We start from the raw sequence: 19753 nt of genomic DNA, 5'->3' as shown, positions 1-19753 counted from the left end.
ACATAGTCCCCATCTCCACAGCAGCTCAGAGAGTGCTAAGGGGGCAGAAAATGCAGAAGATGGGCCACCTACACCCATGGTGCCTGGCCTTTCTGTAAAATGCTCAGAACTGGAGCAATACTTATGTTTTTTTTCTCTCTCTTCCTTTTCCAGCTCTCTGATATTACCTACATAAAAAGCCAAACTCTGTAAGGTGTAGCAGGCATCTTCCATTCACCCTTCCAGGTCCACTCTCCACCTTTCTCCACCCTGCCCTTTGCTCTGGGGCTGAACTTTATGGGCTGCAACCATGGGCTCTCTTGTCCTCTGGCTTCCTGTTGGGTTTGGCCAATGGGAGGCACTGGCAGGAGATCAGAGGGTGGGAGAAGAGTGAGCTCAGGGTATTCTGCTGGCCCCCTCTGTGCCCAGGAGACAGGGGTACTGCCCTGACACCAGACAGTGAGAGAGGTTCAGGGTGTATATCCAGCACAGTACAGGTGCTCACCAATGTCCATGTTCTCCTCTTTTTCAGCTAGATGACATTATGCAGCCTCCTTGCATCTAGGTGAAGCTATAATATGGCCAGTTCTCACCAATGAAAGTGACCTATATGGTTAGGAGTGGGTGGATCGTCTCACACTCTTTCTTCTCTCATCTGCTGAACAGATATAGGGTATCCAGAGGAGGATTCTGAGGTCCCACAGGATGGCTCCACCTTTAGATGGAAAGAGCCTGGTTCCCTGAATGACTGTGTGGAACCAATCTCACCACATAGGACTGTGACATGAGCAAGAAATAAACCTCTATTTTGTTAAGCCTCTGAGATTGGAGATTTTGGGTTATAATAATAGTTAGCCCATCCGGACTAATAGCAGTCTGACAATAATCTTGCCTTCCATCCTCTTTGAATATAATGGTTTTTCTTCAAACAGCCAAACTTCTAATTATATCTAGTATTTTAGACAAGAACCACCCTCATGCCTACACCATTACTGGCTGTAAAGTTTACTTAAAAGAGTTCAAGGCAATTAATTTGATAAGCAAAAAAGTAACAAATGCTGCTGACCAGGCATTTAGAAAACACTACTCACCCGCCGAGTAACAGTTGGATCTCGCTGTGCTTTGGAGATGAGGTGTCCAAGAAGGGTGTTGGTTCTGAGAAAACGCAAGCGGATGTTTGTTGCTTTGGTAAATTCCCTCAGGGTGTGAGAGAAAGTAAAATTTTTTGCACCTGGACGACGATTTATCAAGGACACCACAACCTAAAATAATCACATGCATATAAAGAGGAAAAAAGTCTTTTCATCAAAATTTAGTAGCAAGTAACTAAAAATAACTCACATGCCCCAAAGCATTTGGTTTCTTTGAGCCATGAAATGTTTGTAGGTGGTCTTGGATCTTGTTTATGTCTAAAAACATCACTGCTAGTTCCATCTCCCTTCCCCCCTCCTGGTTCCAAGTTCTGGCAATATGTCCTTGAAATATGGGCTCTCAAGAGATGTTACCATTTCATTTTCAAACCCTTTTTTCTATCAGTGTAGTTGTAGGGCTGTGACACACTATGAAATATCAAAGATATAATGTTAAAATCTGCAAATATAAGGAAACAACTTTGTCACGCTACATCAAAAAAACAAAGCTAAAGTAATTCCAAAATCTGAATGAGGTGGAAAATAGGAAGTCTCTGGAAAAAAAGCTGGCAGCAATGGAGGCAAAAAAAGAAATATCTGTACAAAACTTGGGTTCGGTTTTAAAGTCTGAGTCTCAATCATTTGAAACATGAGCCACTCACCAGTCATCAGAAGATACTGGATATAGCTGCTCAAGTAAGATCTCTCTACTTAAAGAGAGGGAGACTGATGCCCTTTAAAAAAGTTTACTTGAAACTCAATTCATATTCATTATGGCTTTACAATTTCATGGAATTCTCTGATTTTCCCCACTTCTGTTTGCCCATTTCCCCTAACAGCCAGGCTGACTTGCAAGGGCCAAACGCAACCCCAAAGGGACAGTAACATTTTTGCTTCCCAACAGATTACGCCCACCCAGCCAAGAGAGATCAGGAGTTAATGCTGCCACCCACCCCTCATCTCCTCTCTCTTGCTGGAGATAACGTGAAGAGGTGGGAGAGGTAATCACTTGTCACCAGCAACTCACTTTCTAAATTTACCTCCAAATAGGAGAGTACAAGACCTGTGGGCCTGGAATCCCAAATCCTGACTTTCTGGGGAGAGGTCAAGACCCCAAACAGAATTGCCAACCCCATCCATCCTGGGAGTCCTTGATTTGATTCCTTTACTGTTTAGTCCCAAGCACTGGTTTCCATGTGGATCGATGTTAAATCTTTTTGAAAGTATAAGCTTCATGATTATGAAAAATTTTACATCCTCACGTTCATCTCTGAGTCTTATCTCTCACAGCCTCCCAAATCTACTTACCTCACCATTTTCCAAAGGTACAATATGGGAATATTCAGTCACACAAAGTACATCGTCATCCTGGGTGATAGCCATATTTGCCTCCTGCCCAAATTGTTCCAAACAGTCTCCTTTAGAATCTAGGAAGAAAATATTTTAATATTATAAAATAAAATATTTTCATTTTGTTGTAAATCTCCTAAGAAGCCTTGTGTTTCCTTAAGAAAAAACATGAAAAGAGAAAGAACAGTGAAGGATTTAAGAGTTTTAGACAAAAGCTTAGAATACAGTTTTTAATTCATGAATGAAAATACCAAGCCATTTCAGGCCACTTGACTTCTGGCAGCAATGTTTGCAGCTGTGATGCTAACTCCTCATGCCTCATTAAGTGAGTTTACCCTCTAAGGAGCCTTACGGAAAACCCAGTGCTTTTGTAAGCAAAATTCCTATCCATCTCAACTGATCATAGGGTTCAGAGACACTAACATTCTTCATTAGTGAAAATAACAGGGTCAAGGTAAGTAATGCACAATGCAGGACCCATAAAGATGGAACTTCGCTCCTAATTCTACGTAAAAGGAAAAGGACTGGTGCTGTGGCCCAGTTATAGGTACACTGCTTCCCCCCACTGTTATCATGAAAGAAGTTGCAATCTCAGTTGTTCATGTGGTATCCTTGAAATTATTGAAGACATACTTGAGAAATGGAGATGTTCTGAGAATTATTTAGGAGGTTAAAATTACCAGTCTCTAACTAGCCATACTGAGAGTCTAATTTTCTAATTAAATCCATAGTCTTGATCTGTTGCAAATAATCAAAGCCCCTCATAATGTGGTAGGCAAGATTACTTACGAGCAAAATATTGCCATGGTGAGTAGGTGTTTCCGAAGTCCACAGATCTTTCCAAAACCCAAAGATCAGGGCGAGGAGAATTTGCAAATTTGATTAAAACATAGGCCACATGGAATAGCTGATAAAGCAAAGAGACACAGGTATTAAAGTCACCTAATCTAGCCACAGCTTTGACTGTCTCTATATGATGCCAATTCCCAAAGCAACACGTCCAGCCACAACTCCTCTCCCAAGATCCAGATCCTTATTTCTAAGTGCCTATTGGACGCCCCTACCTGGGTGCAGCCTCTAAAGCTCATTATTTTCCAACCAAAATCATTATCTTTCTTTCCGTACCAATAAACAAATTGATCACCATCTTTATCACACCTCAACCAGCATGCCCTTGAATTTCAACCAGACTACATGGTATCTTAAAGTCCATACACTCCGAGAAGTCTGATAGCAAGCAATGGTAATCGTGTCCTAAGCCCTTCCGGGACCAAGAGCCAATGGTCCAGCCCAGAGCATCTCCAGGGTGTGTCATAACCCCGGGTTTCAGGCGTTGGAGATCTGAGACCTGAGCTGTGTTTGCAGGGGTGGTAGAACCTCCTTTCCTGTGCCATCTCCACTGGTCTCTTCTTTTACCGATTTGGTCTCCCTCATTAATTTTTTTTTCACCTGGCCAGGATGATGCAATATGAAAGAGACAAAGTGGGGCTTTGGTCCTGCTTTTTTTGCCTCCCACTCTTGAACTCCAAGTGTCTCCCATGGGGACCCCAGGATCTCCTTGCAGTTTATTCCCACCCCCTTCCATCAAAACTTATCTGGCTTGAATTTTAAAGCCTTAGTTTCTATATATTTCCCAAAGAGCCTGATGGGACAATGAATACAGGTGTTAAACAAATGTGTGTTAACATATCAATAGGCGAGGATTATTCCCATGTCCCAATTCCCCTGACCCTCAGGTAACAAATTTATCAGTGACTTTCTGAGGAACCCCCCCCCCCCCCACACACACACCTATTAACTATTCTGCTATAGCCATTTGAACAGTGAGCTTGTCTAGTCAGGGAGGGAGCATCTCAGACCCTGTGGATTTTTTCTTGCCTAGAAAAAAAAATAGGGGAGTTTCATCTTAATATTTTTCACATATGATAGGATGGTAAGAGTCACACATTAAAAAAAAGAAAAAAAAAAAAAAGACAAAGAAAAGGTCTGAGAACTACTACCTAATATAAACATTCTAAACCCCAAACTAGAAATCAAAGTCTCTAGGAAAATGGTTCTCAACTTTTTGGTCTCCAGACCCCCTTACACTTTTAAAAACTATCCAGGACTCCAAAAAGCTTTTGTTTATGTGTGTTCCATCTATTAATATGCTCCATATTAAAATTAAACTTGAGAAAATTTTGCCCCTCTTCCCAGAAGCAGGCAAGAGAGCACACCTTGGGTTCTAGGCAGGAGCCAAGGGCAGCACCCCTTGCTGCCAAAAAGCAGGCAAGAGAGCATGCCAACAATACCACTTCCATGTGGGGGGCCCACCACAGCCACGGCTGCCAAAAAAGTGGAACAACACCACAGCAGTAGCCACAGTCACTGTGCAGGTGGCCCACTGGACACTCAACTGCATTGACACAAGGAGAGTCAACAGTAGAGACCAGAAAAGATGTATCTCACCTCACCTCAAAGCCCACTCCAGAGTAATAGAAGGAGCAACTGCTCTATCGGATGATCAGACATCAACATAGAGATATCAGAAATACAAAAATCCAAGAAAATATGACACCACCAAAGAATACAGTAATTCTTAAATACTAGACTCTATAGAGCAGGAAATCCTTGAAATGACTGAAAAGGAATTCTGAGCAACAATCTTAAGGAAACTCACTAGGATATGAGAAGACTCAGATAACATAATGAAATAAGAAAAAAAATCTAGGATATGAAGGAAGAAATTTACAAGGAAATTAATACCTTAAAAAAGAGTTTAGCAGAACTCGTGGAACTGAAAGATTCCTTTAGTGAAATAAAAAACACAACTGATAGCTTAAGCAGGAGGCTAGAACAAGCAGACAAAAGAATTTCTGATTTTGAAAAGAGTCTTTTCTAAATAAACCAGGCAGACAAAAAAAAGGCAGGGGGAAGAATTTTAAAAAATGAAGACAATCTAAGAAACCACCTTAAGTGCACAAACATTTGAATCATAGGTGTTCCAGAAGGGGAGGAGAAAGGAAAAGGCATGGAAAACCTATTCAACTAAATAATAATAGAAAAATTTCCAGGTATGGGGAGAGACATGCACCTTCAGATCCAGGAGGCTAAAAGATCCCCAAGCAGATTCAACCCAAAAAGTCCTCTCCAAGACACGTTATAGTCAAACTGGCAAAGCTCGAAGACAAAGAGAGAATCTTAAAAGAAGCAAGAGAAAAGCATCAAGTCACCTATAAGGGAGCCCCTAGCAGACTTAACAGCAGACTTCTCAACAGAAACTCTACAGGCCAGAAGAAAATGGGTGATATACTCAAAATACTAAAAAAAAACAAAAAACAAAACAAAACAAAAAACCTGCCAGTCAAGAATACTGTACCCAGCCAGTCAAGAATACTGTACCCAGCAAGGCTATCCTTCAGAAATGAGGGAAAAATAGTGTATTTTCCAGACAAACACTGTAGGAGTTCACCACCACATGACCAGCTTTATAAGATATTCTCAAGGAAGTCCTGAATCTGGAATTCAAAAAATGATAATCACTATCATGAATACAAAAGAAAAACAAAACTCACGAATAGAACACAAATGAAAATGAGAAAGAGAAAGACACTAAATCCTACCTGTATTAGTTCTTTTTGTGTTCCTGTAACAGAATACCTGAAACTGGGTCGTTTATGAAGAAAAACGACATTTATTTCTTACAGTTTCTGAGGCTGAGAAGTCTAAAGGCCATTTGGTGGTGGCCACAGTGACTCAGGGGTCTCAGCTTGCATGATGGTGGGAGCAGAGAGAGCAGAGAGAGAGAGAAAGACAGACTCTCTTCTTCTTGACGTCCTCAGAACCACGCCCCTGACCACCATTTTTAATCCATTCACTTCTGCAAGGTCCTACAATCCAATCACCTCTTCAAGGCTCCACCTTTCAATTACCATAATAGGATTTCCCACCCTCTTAACAGTCCCACGGGGGACTAAGTTTCTAATACATAAAACTTGGGGGACACAATTCAAGCTTCAGGGAGTTTTGGGGGGACATAATTCAATCCACTACATTACCATTACAAAAAAACATAATGACAATGTAATAATGCCCCTACTTTATTTCTGATTTTAGTAATTTTGGTCTCCTCTCTTTTTTCTTGGTCAGTCTAGATAAAGGTTTGCAAATTTTGTTGATTTTTTTAAAAAATCAACTTTTGGTTTTGTTGATTTCTCTATTGATTTTTGATTCCCTATTCCATATACTTTTGTTGTAATCTTTGTTATCTCCTACTTCATTTGCTTTTGGTTTAGTTTGCTCTTCTTTTTCTATTTCCTTAAGGTAGAAGTTTACATTACTGATTTGAGATTTTTCCTATTTTTAATGTAGGTGTTTTTAAGCATAAATTTTCCTCTGAGCACTGCATGAACCCTGCATCCTATAAATTTTGATGTGTTGTGCTTTGATCTTTATTTCAAAGTACTCTCTAATTTCCCCGTGATTTTTCTTTTTACCCATTTTTATTTAGGAGAATGTTGTTTAATTTCCACACATTTGTGAGTTTTCTAAATTTCCTTCTGTTTTTGTGGTCAGAGAACATATTTTCTATGATCTTAGCTTTTTATAAAAAAAGATAAACAAAGGAAAAATTTAAACAACAACCAAAAGTTCATGGAAATATTTCCACTATTTTTCAATTCTGTTTTTCCATGAACTTTTTGAAGTGCCCTTGTGTTTATATTCTGTTGCATTGACTTTTTAAGAAATTTATGTTGCTAAAGAGATATTTAATTTCTGTTCCTGATTTCTTTTTATTAAGTGGACTTGTTGATTTGCTTATAAATTAATTTATCTTTGAAAAGTTTATTCATCTTCCTCTGTTGAAATTAATTTGATATTTGCATGCTTTTGGAAGGCTTTAGAGAGCTATTTCAAATAATTGTAGACATTATAAAATGAAATGTGTAAATTTTAATAAGTTTTTGTGAAAATTTGAGGCCCTACCTTCTACAGAGTATTTATTTTGTTATTCACCTGTTATTCAGTTTATGTATTTGTAAGCTGAACAAATAAATGTGCATATCCTTGTTATAGTTAAAATATAAAGTTGAGAAAATTAAAAAATATATACTATTAATTCATTCAAAATAATAAGCCTATTACATTAGAACACCACATTTTTATGAAAAATTACTATATTTTCTAAAACAAAAATTTTAGTGAAAGTAGTGATATTGCTTTACATTTTTGCAAATCTCTTTTAATGTCTGGCTTCAGAGAAGACAACTGGATTCTCACATCTGCTTCTACATGCAATCTGCTATGACGTGCTGTTTTGGTTCAAGTATTTGAAGATTTGGCCTCACATAGATCTGTAATGGAAAAAAAGGAGGACCTCAAGTCTTGTAGACCTCCTGAAAGGTCTTGCGGACCTTTCTCAAAAATACTCAAAAGTTCTCAAAAGTACTTTGATAACCACTGTGCTCGGTCAAACAGATTTACCCTTTGCCCAAAGAAACCTCTTTGCTTATCTCTAAGTAAGGAAGGATTATCACACTAACTACTAAAAACCCTAAGTTCAGCCCATTCTGTCCCAAACAGTTGCTCTTTGATCTTGGAAAAAAAAGTGCTTACTGGGCTTAGATTAATGCTCCCAGATTGTCAACCAACACTTGGAAAAAAATGACCCAACTTCATAAAAGAAAACTAATTAGGAATTATAAGGTACTCTGAAAACCATAAAACAATACCTAAGGTAGGTGTAATAATTTCCAAAAGACACATACCATTATTATGTACTGAAGGAATTCATAGGAAATCCAAGAACTCCTGTTTGGAAAATGGGAACACATATATTTCCCTTAAAACTGTTTGCACAGCTCCCTAAGACTACGTCAAAATAAGATCACACTTAGATATGTGAATAAGATAGACTACAAATGAAATATCTTTGAATACGGTAGTCATCCAAAACATTCTTTTGTTTGTTTGTTTTGGGGGTTTTTTACCAGTAAGGGGATCGCAACCCTCGGCTTGGTGTTGTCTGCACCACGCTCACGCTCACCGGCCATCCCTATATAGGATCCGAACCTGCGGCCTGGGCATTACCAGCGCCGCACTCTCCCAAGTGAGCCACGGAGCCAGCCCATCCAAAACATTCTTAACCTCTTCCACTGAACTCCCACAATCATAGCAACCCAACCCCCCAAAAAACTATTTATCTAATAGTTTATGATTTAATGATTACTGTCTTCCAGGTACCACGTTAAGCACTTCACAAACTCTCTCATTTAGGTCTCACAATAAAAAGTGAGGTTTTATGAACCCATTTACAGATAAGGAAAGTGTAGCTTAGAGAGGTTAAATAACAAGCCCTCATCTTGCAAGTATAAAAATCCTTCCTGAGCCTATGTGGAATCCACTCGCTGAGCATTGGCTATGCCATGAGACCTAACAGGTACTTAATATTTGACCTGTTTCATCCTGGGGGAAATAAATGGTCAGAGATGTTCCAAACATCATTATTTCCAAATATGCTAAAATTCTATTGTAGGGAGCCTGGGGGTGGGGAGCTACTTTATAATACATCTCAAGGGTTAATTGAGTGCATTGGTTTTCCAAAGCTGCACTTTCTGCTACTGAAAATTTAAATAATCCAAGTAACCTCAGTGGCTCAGAAGGGAGCCTCTCTTTGTTTGGCTTCATCTTGTTCCTAGATAATGTGTGGTCCCTTCAAAGCATCATGGCAGCTAAAAATCCCAGCGCTGGCAGCATGTGGAGACCTGCCATGCAGTGTCCCTCTGCTTGTTATCTGAGCCTGCCACCAGCCTCATGTAATAAGCCCACTGTTTCCACCAGCTCCTTCCAGTATCAATCAGGACATTCCATCGGGAGGAAAATGTTTCCCTCCCATTTTTGTCTTAGGAATTGTTTTGGAGGTTCCCCAACATGCAATATTATGTGCTCTGAATATTGCTGTGCTGCATTTCTCCTGATTCCATTCGCACTGATAGACTCTGTCTTATCACCACCACTGTTGCGTAACTTGCAGTTGACTCTCACCAAGTGCTCCAGTTCTGCAGCAAACCTCCTCTGAGGCTTGCACATTCAAAATGTAGCTGTGAGGCAGATGGAGTGGTCTCCAAAGTGTGTCCACAGCCTGGTTCAGGCATGTTAAACCAACAGGTAGGGATTTATTCTCATCTGCTTGGTAAGTTAAAGTCATATGTCTTTTAAATGGCTCCTTCTTTTAAATTCCTTTTCTACTTATGTTTACTCTTTGGCCTCTAAAAATACTTCAAAGCACACATGAGTGATGCTTGAGATTTACTGATATAATGAGGGCCCTTTAAGAAACTAGAAAGTGCCAGGCTATGGAGTCACTATAAGTAGAAAAGCAAAGTGGTGCATTTTCAAAGAAATAATATTTGGGGGTCAAAGATAAGGGGGGAAGTGACCAAGAAAGACTGAGCTGTAGTCTTCTCACCACATGGTTCTGTAACAAGCTAAAGATGGACTGAATTTTGTTAATGACTACTTAAGTAGAAATACAAAGGAGGCTTTTAAGTAACATTTTAATAAAGCATCTAGTAATCATAAAAGTGGAGTGTGAGGCACTTTGACTTCAAAAGACATCAAGGTGAGTAAGTAAGATAAGACGGTATTGTCTGATCCTTATTTCTCTCCCCAACACTCTGTCCTCTGAAGTCTCTGACATTACAGCTCACTACAGCCCAGACCCTGTTCATTTCAGGGCCATCCTGGATTGCATGCAATAGGTGTTCAATAAATGCTATGAATGAATAAATGAATGAATGGATGAATGAATGGAAGTCAAAGTTGTGTAGCTGCTATTGACTTCAAGAGTCAGGTACCAGTTGACAAACAGAGAGAGAGAAGTGAACCCCAAAGTGGTCCTGCCCTGGTGTCTGAGCTAAATTAGAGTAGGATAAACTTCCCTGGGAGCGAATCCCTGCCCTGCCACCCGCTGGCTGTGTGACTCAGAGTACATCATTTAATTTCTCTGAGATTTCATTCACTTGCCTCTAAAAATAATGTCATAAAATGATCACAAAAGGTATTTGTTAAGTGACAGATAATAATATCTACTTCCTGCAAATTTTATATTCTTCTAAAAGAGCGTATATCATGCACTGTGACATATGTTTTCATCTGTCATTCCCACAAAACTGACATCTTTGTGTCTTACTCACACCTGTATCCTCAGAATAGGTGCTTAATACACACTGTTGGATTGAAATGAAATTAACAAACAGGACAAGTAAAAATGCAAAATATTATGCAAATACATTTAACATCACATCGAAAACAAGCTTCTCACTCAATTAAATAGTATGCCCTGCCCCCCATCTAAGTTTGTAATAAGAGTGAAATCATTCTGCTAATAGCTTTATAATTTAGTATACTTACTGTTCCATGAAACAGCATTTTCTAATTGATTTTTCCCAACTTGTTATTTTGAATAGTTTGCAAACTTACAGGAAAGCTCAAAAAACAGTATAAGAAAGCCTTTTGACCCAGACTCACCAACTGTTAACATTTTGCCACATTTGTTTGGTCTCTACACACACACACACACACACACACACACTCTCTCTCTCTCTCTCTCTCTCTCTCTCTCTCTCTCTCTCTCATTTTTGATTCTTCAAAAGTAAGTTACAAACATCATGATACTTCACCCCTAAATACTTCAGCACATATCTCCCAAGAACACAAACATTTCTCCTACATAAACTCAACATTTTCATGACTAAGAAATTTTACTGTGTCTAAAAAAAATCATATTTCATACATTGCCCCTATTCAAATTTTCCTGATTCTCTTAATAATGCCTGTTGTATTATTTTTCCTTTCTGGGATCTAATCAGGGATTACATATGGCTTTTAGTTGCCAGGTCTCTTTTGTCTCCTTAACCTAGAGCAGTCCCCCAATGGTTTTCATCTTTTTTGACATTGAAATTTTGAAGAGTCAAGAATGTTCCACAGAATACTCCACAGTCTGTTCTACAGTCTGAATGGTCAATCACAGAATCTGTCACGGAATAACAGAATGTTTCACAGTCTGAATTTGTCTCACTGTTTTCATGATCTGACGCAGGTGAAGCAGTCTTGGCCAGATCACTGCCTGGGTGGCGCATCCTTTGCACTGAGTCACATCAGGAGGCACATAATGCCAGATTGTCTTGTTATTGGTGATGTTGTTTGATCACTTGCTTAAAAAGATGCCCACCAGGTTTTCCCACTGCAAGTTTCATTTTTACCTTCATAATTAAAAGGAACTTGTGGGGAGACATTTTGAAATATTCAGCTTTCTTAACTAAATTATAAATGTTCCCAGTATCTATGTACAAAATACAAATCTAAGTTATGGAGAAAATGAGTCACAAAATACGGAACTGAGCAATTAAATTTACTTGTGATTGGTGCCCATTTGAAAAACTTATCCAATGAGCTAATTTTATAGAGTTTTTTTTTAATTGTGAAGTAAAGATACAGATCAAGTGAAATTAAACTCAATTTTAGTAACCTGAGTTGAAAATTTTTTACAAAATGAGGTACATTCCTCATAAAATAATGGTGCCAGTGATGAAAAGACAACTCAGATGGCCTGAAAAAGATCCTTTTAATCCTGGTCCAAAGAGCGCATCTGCCAGCAGCTCAGCCAGAACACTTCTTTCTTTGGGTTTTATCTTCACCCTGTACTGGAAAACCCAGTCCCTGGCACCATCAGAAAGAGTGTGCTTGGCTTAGATCTGAGGAGGACCCTCGGCTCCCAGAAGCATGTGCCCACCTGAAGAAGGGAAGGCGGATCATTCCAGAAACTTACAGAGGCTCAAGAGGTCCCTAGGTCACCTCTCACCACAGCATCTCTTTCTGAGAGGAAACCCGCTGCACAAGCACTGGTCATTACAGGTTTCCTCTGTGTTTTGTCAAAAACTTCCTCTCATCAGCCCTCCTGCCCCCTGTGGGGCACCATGAATTTCTACGTTTCATCCAAGGGGATAGCCTGCTCAAAATTTAAACGCCCACACCATGTCTCCCTCGGTTCCTTTTAAGCAATTAAGATTCAAGTCAGCAGGAGGCAAAGATTAGGGTAGGAATTAGAAAGAAGAGAGTTAGAGGGTCACTTCCTGATTAAAAATAACCAGGAAAGCCCAAGAAATAAAATTCCTAAACCAAAACTTAGTCTAGAGATTTGGGCCATCACAATAACTTGGAAAATAACAATTGTGATGAAAAATTTCAAGGGAAAAAAAAAGAAAGACGGGGGAAGGTGAAACAGCTGCATCTAGATTTTATACTGATAAGTTTTTAACTCAAGGGCGGCACAGGGGGGAGGATGAATGACAAATGACTTTCAGTCCTTGTGGACTTTAATCATTATTCCCTAAATAGACTTAAAGTGCAGAAGTTGAGACCAAACTGTTACTCAAGAGCACTCTATCCATAAGTAACAATTTACAAATAGATTAGGTGGTGATTACCAATAAGCTGATGCCCACTAGAACCCAAAAACTCTGAGCTCAATTTCATAATTAAGTCTCGTATTTTATCCTATTCTCTATTATAGTTACTCTCAACTGTCAGGGAATTTCTTGGCTGGGGGCTGATTTCTCCTAGTAAAACTCATTTTTTCTCATTCAGACTTTTTTTGCTCATTTGCAAGAAAATTAGATACAGCACTCGATTCACTCACTGAACTGACAAGTAGCCTACGAATTTGTCTGACAAACTGTACAGAATAAGGGGAATTGTATAGTCATGTTCTTCCAAGGCAAACAGATTTAACTAACTCGACTTTAATATCCAGCAACCAAGTTATCTAAATCCTCCTTGAGTCTACTTATATTTTTTAGACTAAACAACTCCTAAAAAAAAATATTGATTTCTGTAAGTGGCTTACACCATGGTAGACTTCAACGAAATATTTCTCAGTGATGATAATCAGATTCCAAATATGTTGTTGTCATATTTCGTAAATAAGTCCACACCCTCTGTAATGTTCCAGCCTCTTCCTCTTAGCCAATATCTTTCTATTTAAGGAGTATTAACATTTCCGGTCTGTACTCATAATGGTCCTTTCCTACCTTCAATCGTCCTATCTATTCCTTTCTCTTTCTGTTATGTCTTTAAGGTTCAGTATCCTGCTAACTCAGAGTTCTACCTAAGGCTAAAATTATTCTTCTGGCTGTCTTTCCTATGTCCTTGCTAATGACAGGACACTTCAGAAACCTTTTTGACTACAGCCATGCATATCTAAAAGGCATAATGATGCTCGCTTAAATTGGCTCAGCATAGTCACTTTTATTAGTCAGCAGATTCATTTGGGGGATGAACTTTAAGCTGAAGTGTCATTTCAGCTTGGCTACAGATTAAATATTCTCCCTAGAACTCACTCTTTGCCCCAAAGCTGTCTTTACTTTCTGACCACTAACTCCCCTAGTGTGGTAGTTTTCAAGAGGGTGGTACCACCATTGGGGGTTTTGGAAAATTGAAGGAGACATTTTACTGGTTGTCACAATAAAAAAACTCAAATGAGGTAAGACACGGGACATCTGCAGACGCATCAACCTGCATCCCGAGAAAGACCACAGCACAGTTCCAGGGGCTCTTAAGAGGCTGCTCTCTGAGTGCGTGGTTGGGGCTGCCTTCAGAATCCGGCCAGAGAGGGGACCATGTTGCAGGTGCTTGTCTTTTGTTTGACTTTCAAGGATTTGAATGCCCTTCCCACCTTGCTGGGGACAGACTGCACCTCCACCTTTAGAAGCCGCAAATACCGGCTCTTCCAGCTCCCCTGGCAGGTTAAGACAGCAGGGGCGCATGGCCTGAGCCCAGTCAACTGGATGTCTCCTTCCAAGATTTTGCATCTAGAGTAAGTGATAGAAAAAAGCAGAGACACTGAAGAAGTCTTTCTAGAAGCAGCTGAGATGGCAGCTCCATCTGGCTTCCGCGGACAGCGGCTGATCCCGGTAGGAAGACGAGCCCAGTGGACTGGCTCGGGGCTGCGGGTGCGCTGCGGCCGGCTGCGGCAGCCAGCGGTGTCCCGCGGGTGGTGGGCGGCGCTGTGGCGCTGTCCCGCTGTCCCGCAGGCGGGCCGGGGCCTCCTGTGCCGGGATCTGACTGCGCCGCCGCTTTGCTTCCGCCGTTTCTGCGGCCGACCCTCCTGCTCCTGAGACCTCTGCTCCATCCGCTGTCGAAGGTTACTTTTTCTCTTTCACAGGTAAAATCGAAAACACAGAAAAGGGACACCTGTGCATCCGCGCGACCTCTCCTCCTGCCCTCTGGACCACGGCGGGGGAGCCGCCTCCTGCCCAAAGCCGCGCCCTCCCTCTGCGCCCCGGACCCGGCTCCCCAGCCTCCCGCGGGGCCGCCCCTCAGCGGTCAGTGCCGCTCCCCTGCCCACGGAGAGAAACGCCTCTCGCGCCCTCCTCCCGCCGCGGCCGGCCGGCCCCCGCCCAACCCCTTCCTGTCCTGAGACTCGCTGCCGGTCTCCTCCCCGTGACCCCGTGCAGTCCCGCCTCTCCCCACACCCTGTTTCCACCTCACACCGCTGCCTGTCGACTTTCATCCCTGGCCCAAACTTCTCACAGAGCTGCAGAGCCCTGTTTCCACCGCCTCCTCGGTGGCTCCACTTGGAGGCACCCCGCCCCCACTGAAGCTTAACCCCTGCCCCCAGAGCCCACCGACTCCTACTTAACCTTCAGGTCTCAGCTTAGCCATCCCTCTGGTTAGCCGTCTGCATCCTGTGCTTCCTGGAGCGCTGTGCTTTTCCTTTAAAACACTCCTCACAAGAGTAGCTGAGTAAGCATTTGTGTCTTTTGACATGTGAATACAGGACGTGTGCTCAGGTCTCCTGCCCCCTCATGAACTGCCACGGGAACACTTGGCTACCGGGAGCTGAGGGGCAGGCCAGGGCCCGCACTCTGTCTGGTTGAGGGCGATTCTGGTAGTCTGCCAAAACCCTCAGGATCATGCTTACTTGGCATAAAGCAGGACAGCTCAAGTCACATTCACTGTGATGAAAAGGCGCATCCCCAGCTAAGCCCTTGGATCTGGACATTAGAACTCCCCTCGTGCTCCAGATGCTCCCATTTAAATGCCCTGTCCCCCCTCCCCTCAGGAGGACCCCCAGCAGGCATCTGTCACAGCAGGACAAATGTGTGGAAAGAGTATGTCACAGGGTTTGGGTAGGCCCAGGGTGTGATGGGTTGCAGGAAAAATGGGGTGAGGGAAGGTGGCTGGACATCAGGAGAACCAGGTTCTGTGCCCACCTCAGCACTCGTCAGGGTCAGGTGACCTTGGCTGAGTGAGCTGAAAGTCGCTGAGCCCCAGCTGCCTGAAATCCAGCTCTGGGACAAGACAGTGTTGGACACCAGGGCAGGGATCGAAGCCTCCCCCAACAGGGATATGAAGTAGAACAGGGGCCAGGGAAGTGGGCAGAGTGGCCACACAGACCCACCACAGAAGGGTTAGACAGGGACAGTGGAGCCAGTGGCCGGGCAGGCATGGGAGCAGCACGTTCCTACCCTGCCCACTGGTGGAGAAGGGGACAGCTGGAGAAAACATTTCCCAGGCCAGCAAGAACTGTCCCACCAATAGCAAAGCAGCTGCCTCTCAGAGAATGAGTTCTGGGTCCTATGATAGACAGTGGTGAGGGGCCAGGCATTCTGGCAAGGAGGATCTTGGCTTAGGGTGTGGGTGGAACCCCAAAGTTCCATCATCCCAGCCTCCACACAGTGGCCCACACCCACCCTCTTTCCTGGATCTACCTCAACCCCTCCCTCACTCTTTCATTCCTTTCTCTTCCTTCCTTAAGTCTTTCCGCAATCCTGGGAGCCTTCTTTGCTCCCTGTACCCCAAAAGCTACACAGAGAGGTGAGGATTTTTCCCTTAAAATCAGTGTTGGCTTATGCCATCCCATCTTGCAAATGTGGAATATTAAAGCTTTTATAGCTACAGGGAGACTAAATGAGATTTTAAGGTATAGCTTAAGAGAAAATTCTTATTTATAACATTTTTCTTGGGGAAAAATGTAATTTGAGTTCTAAATACCTGATATAACTTTTGGTACACACCTCATTTATACCTGAGGCAATATTATATTAAGTAATAAAATTTTGAAATGTGAAAATTTGATCCATGTGTAAGATCATTTCACTAAAGACCATACAAATGCCAGGCCTGCAGAAGTCAGAAGCAGAGAAATAGACACATATACAGCAATGTGCCGGGACCATCATAAAGCATAGGACAACAAGGTGGTTAGAGTGCAGTGCTCTTAACACCAAGGTCAAGGGTTCAGATCCCTGAACCAGCCGGCTGCCAAAAAAAACCCCCCAAAACTGTAGGACAACAAATGGAACTTATCAAATTAAATGTGATAGCATGTTTCTATAAATTAAAAAACATACACAAAACAGCACTTGCTATTTTATGGGTAGCATCATAATGGTTGAGAGTACAGAATCTGGAGTCAGGACGTCTGGCTCTGGTTTCCAAACTGTGCAATTTCTTGAGAGATTAAACTGTGAGATTCACTTAACCTCTTTGTGTCTTAGTGACCTTGTCTATATAAAGGAATAATAATAGTACTGAATACTGGAGTTTTTGAAAGGGCCCTGTAAAAAGCATCCCTCTTCCCTATCTGGTTCTGAACCAATTAAGAAGTAAGACAAAATGTTGCTTTGCCTCACACGGATTTATCACCTCTCTTCCCCTGGGTGACAGAGCTGCAAAAGGATTACTCAAAGCCCATCTCTTCTGAGCAGTGAGAGACCCCGAGGGCGTTAATCTCCCAGAAACCTCAATAGTGAGGCATTCCTTCCTTGGGAAATTAACCATGAATTGGGGTTCTCTCCCCACGTTTATTTTCCAGACCAGGAAGTTACAGAAAAAGAACATAAGTGGGGTAATAGTTTAACAATAGAGGCTGGTAACAAGCAAAGTGACATTCCATAATGCAATTTGCAAGAGGTTAAGTCGATCCACCAACAAAGACTTGATCTTAGCAAACACTGTTTTTCCCTATAGCAATTTCCCAGTATCTTACCATATCAATCAGTAACCTGTCTGTCCTTGAGCCAGCAACCTTGCTGTGTTACAATTGTTTATCTTACAACAGAGACTTTTAGCCTGGGGAAAGTTTCCTGTCTTTTGCAAGTTTAACATTTTTATATGTACTTTTAAGAACTTAGGCTGAACCTGAAACTACAGGGAACTAGACTCTGTGAAATATATTTGCTTTATAAGTGTAAGTATACTCCACAACAAAAGAGCATGAGAGACAGGAACAAAATGGCGCCTTTATTGCTGGTGAACCTCACATCAGAGTACGTGAGTCGTGGCTGCTGCTGGCGGACACGTGGACACCAGAGTAGATACACCAGGCAGAGTAGAAAACACCAGGTGGCTCTGGCCTGGCCTGCTCTCAATGGCCAGGGCAGAGCCTTGCATGCCAGTTCTGGTTTCCACATCACCATCCAGAAGAAGAGGGGCAGAGAGATTGCTCCCCAGGTGGTCCTTTCCACAGGGGTGGGGGAAAGGGGCAGCAGAGATTGTGCACCACAGCAGCACACAGGCTGGCCCCAGGAGTGAGAGCGTCCAGTAGAGCACAGAGCCTGGCACTCAGGAAGTGCTAGGCCCTGGGAGTGAGTGCTGCTCAAGGGACAATGAAGGGGGAGGGAACGGGAGTGGGAAGGGAAAATATAAAAATAAAGCAAGAGAGGCCACAGCTCACAGCACGCTATGAACTAAGAAACACGGTTGGCTCGCCTGCTTGAAGCAGGGATCTGTGTCTCTAAAATCCTCCAACAACTTCGTCCTAAGGACGTAGAATAATCAAAACCAAATGGAACATCAGTCTTCAGTAGTCACAAAATACATACTGCCGTGGGTTCTGGCCCAGTGACTTGGCAAAGATCCCAGGGAACCTTTTGAAATGTCCATCAGCATCTCCTCTTGGGTCCAGGCCAGTGCCAGAGCCACCTTTTGGTGGGGGGTGGGGGGCGAGGAAGATGTCACAACTGGGGTGGGCCTTATAAACGCAAATGCATGAGCATGTGCACCCTGGGAGGAGCTGCTCTCTTCTTGTGGTTTTGGCAGTCAGTAATTGAGATTTTTTTTTTCTCATTTTTACTGGCTAAGAGAAGTTGGTACATTAACTGCCTGACTTGTAAAAACAGAGGACAGCTTCCGCTTGAATTAGATTTCAATTGCCGGTACCCAGGGAATAAATCCACCCGGAAATTGGGAAAACTTTCCGAGCTTAATATCCATTTGGCTGGCTTGGTCCTGCACCTGCTGGCTTCCCAGATCCTGGTCCTTCCTGCCTTATACCTCTATGACTTCGTAACCTTCTGGCTGCTTCTTTCCTCAGCTTTCTGTCTAGGCTAGCAAGACCTTCCATAAGCCAAGCCCAGGACTGGTCACTTCTTGAAACTTCTGGTGCAGGGCACAAAAGTCTAAGGATGGCCACCACTGTAGTTTGGTCAGAATCTCACTTTCTGTTCAAGGAGTTCTAAAAAGAAATCTTTGCTTTTTTTCCTACTCCAATTCCAGAGAATCAATGAGGGAAATTCAAAGTGTCAGCCTTTTGCTTTACGACTAAGGACTTGAGGATGGTTAGAGAGTCACACTCATCTAGAACAGAGCCTGTGTCTATCATGATGGGCTGAGTATAGTTACAATGACAATCACCACCAAAATCTCAGTGGCTTAAAGCAACAGCTTTGCTTGTATCTCATCTGTGCCACGTGTGTGCTGAGGGTGGGCTCTGCTCTGTGTTCTCTTCACTCAGGGGCACAAACCAATGGAGGCTCTGCTCTCTGGAGCATCACCCAGGTAGGGGAAGGGAACGTGGTGCTTCAGGCTTTCCTGCAAAGATATGGGGATGTTCAGAAGAGCTGGAGCTTGGGAGGAGAAGAACTGGAACCCCTGGTGGGCTAGAAATGCAGATGGGCTGATGCTCCGAGGAGCTCATTGCATGCCAGTTTGGCCCCACTGTCCCTGCCAAGTTGGAAATCAGTGGTGGTAGAAGTTGAGATTTCAGAGGTGTTGGGGTCTTTCTTTTTTCATCCACACTCTTCACGTGGGCCATAGAGGCTGGCTGTGGCTGAGAGAAGACATGCCCTGTCCCTGATGTGCAGCTAAGCGAGGGAAAAGCAACACTGCAGCACTCTCGAACTTAAATGTGCTGTGCGGTAGAAGAACCCGGGGAGATGGTTAAAATGCAGATGGCCAGGCTACAACTCTGGAAATTCTAATTCAGTAGGTCTACAGGAAGTACTGCTGATCAGTTTTCATGGTCAGGTAGT

General features: G+C 42.6%; 1 protein-coding gene across 1 annotated transcript in view; it reads right to left on the bottom strand.

The window, feature by feature from the left end:
• The window catches only part of LAMA3 (laminin subunit alpha 3), a 242277-nt gene that overhangs the window by 185111 nt on the left and 37413 nt on the right, over positions 1-19753 (bottom strand). Inside the window, exons 3-5 of the mRNA XM_063076630.1 lie at positions 3249-3366; positions 2418-2536; positions 1071-1241 (exon numbers count right to left, since the gene is read on the bottom strand). Coding sequence (XP_062932700.1) covers positions 1071-1241; positions 2418-2536; positions 3249-3366 — 408 coding nt within the window. The remainder of the gene's footprint in view (positions 1-1070; positions 1242-2417; positions 2537-3248; positions 3367-19753) is intronic.

Source organism: Cynocephalus volans, chromosome 13, assembly GCF_027409185.1.
Source record: "Cynocephalus volans isolate mCynVol1 chromosome 13, mCynVol1.pri, whole genome shotgun sequence".
Lineage (NCBI taxonomy): Eukaryota > Metazoa > Chordata > Mammalia > Dermoptera > Cynocephalidae > Cynocephalus > Cynocephalus volans.
Note: the sequence above shows the minus strand (reverse complement) of the source record. Positions and strands in the feature narration are given on the sequence as shown.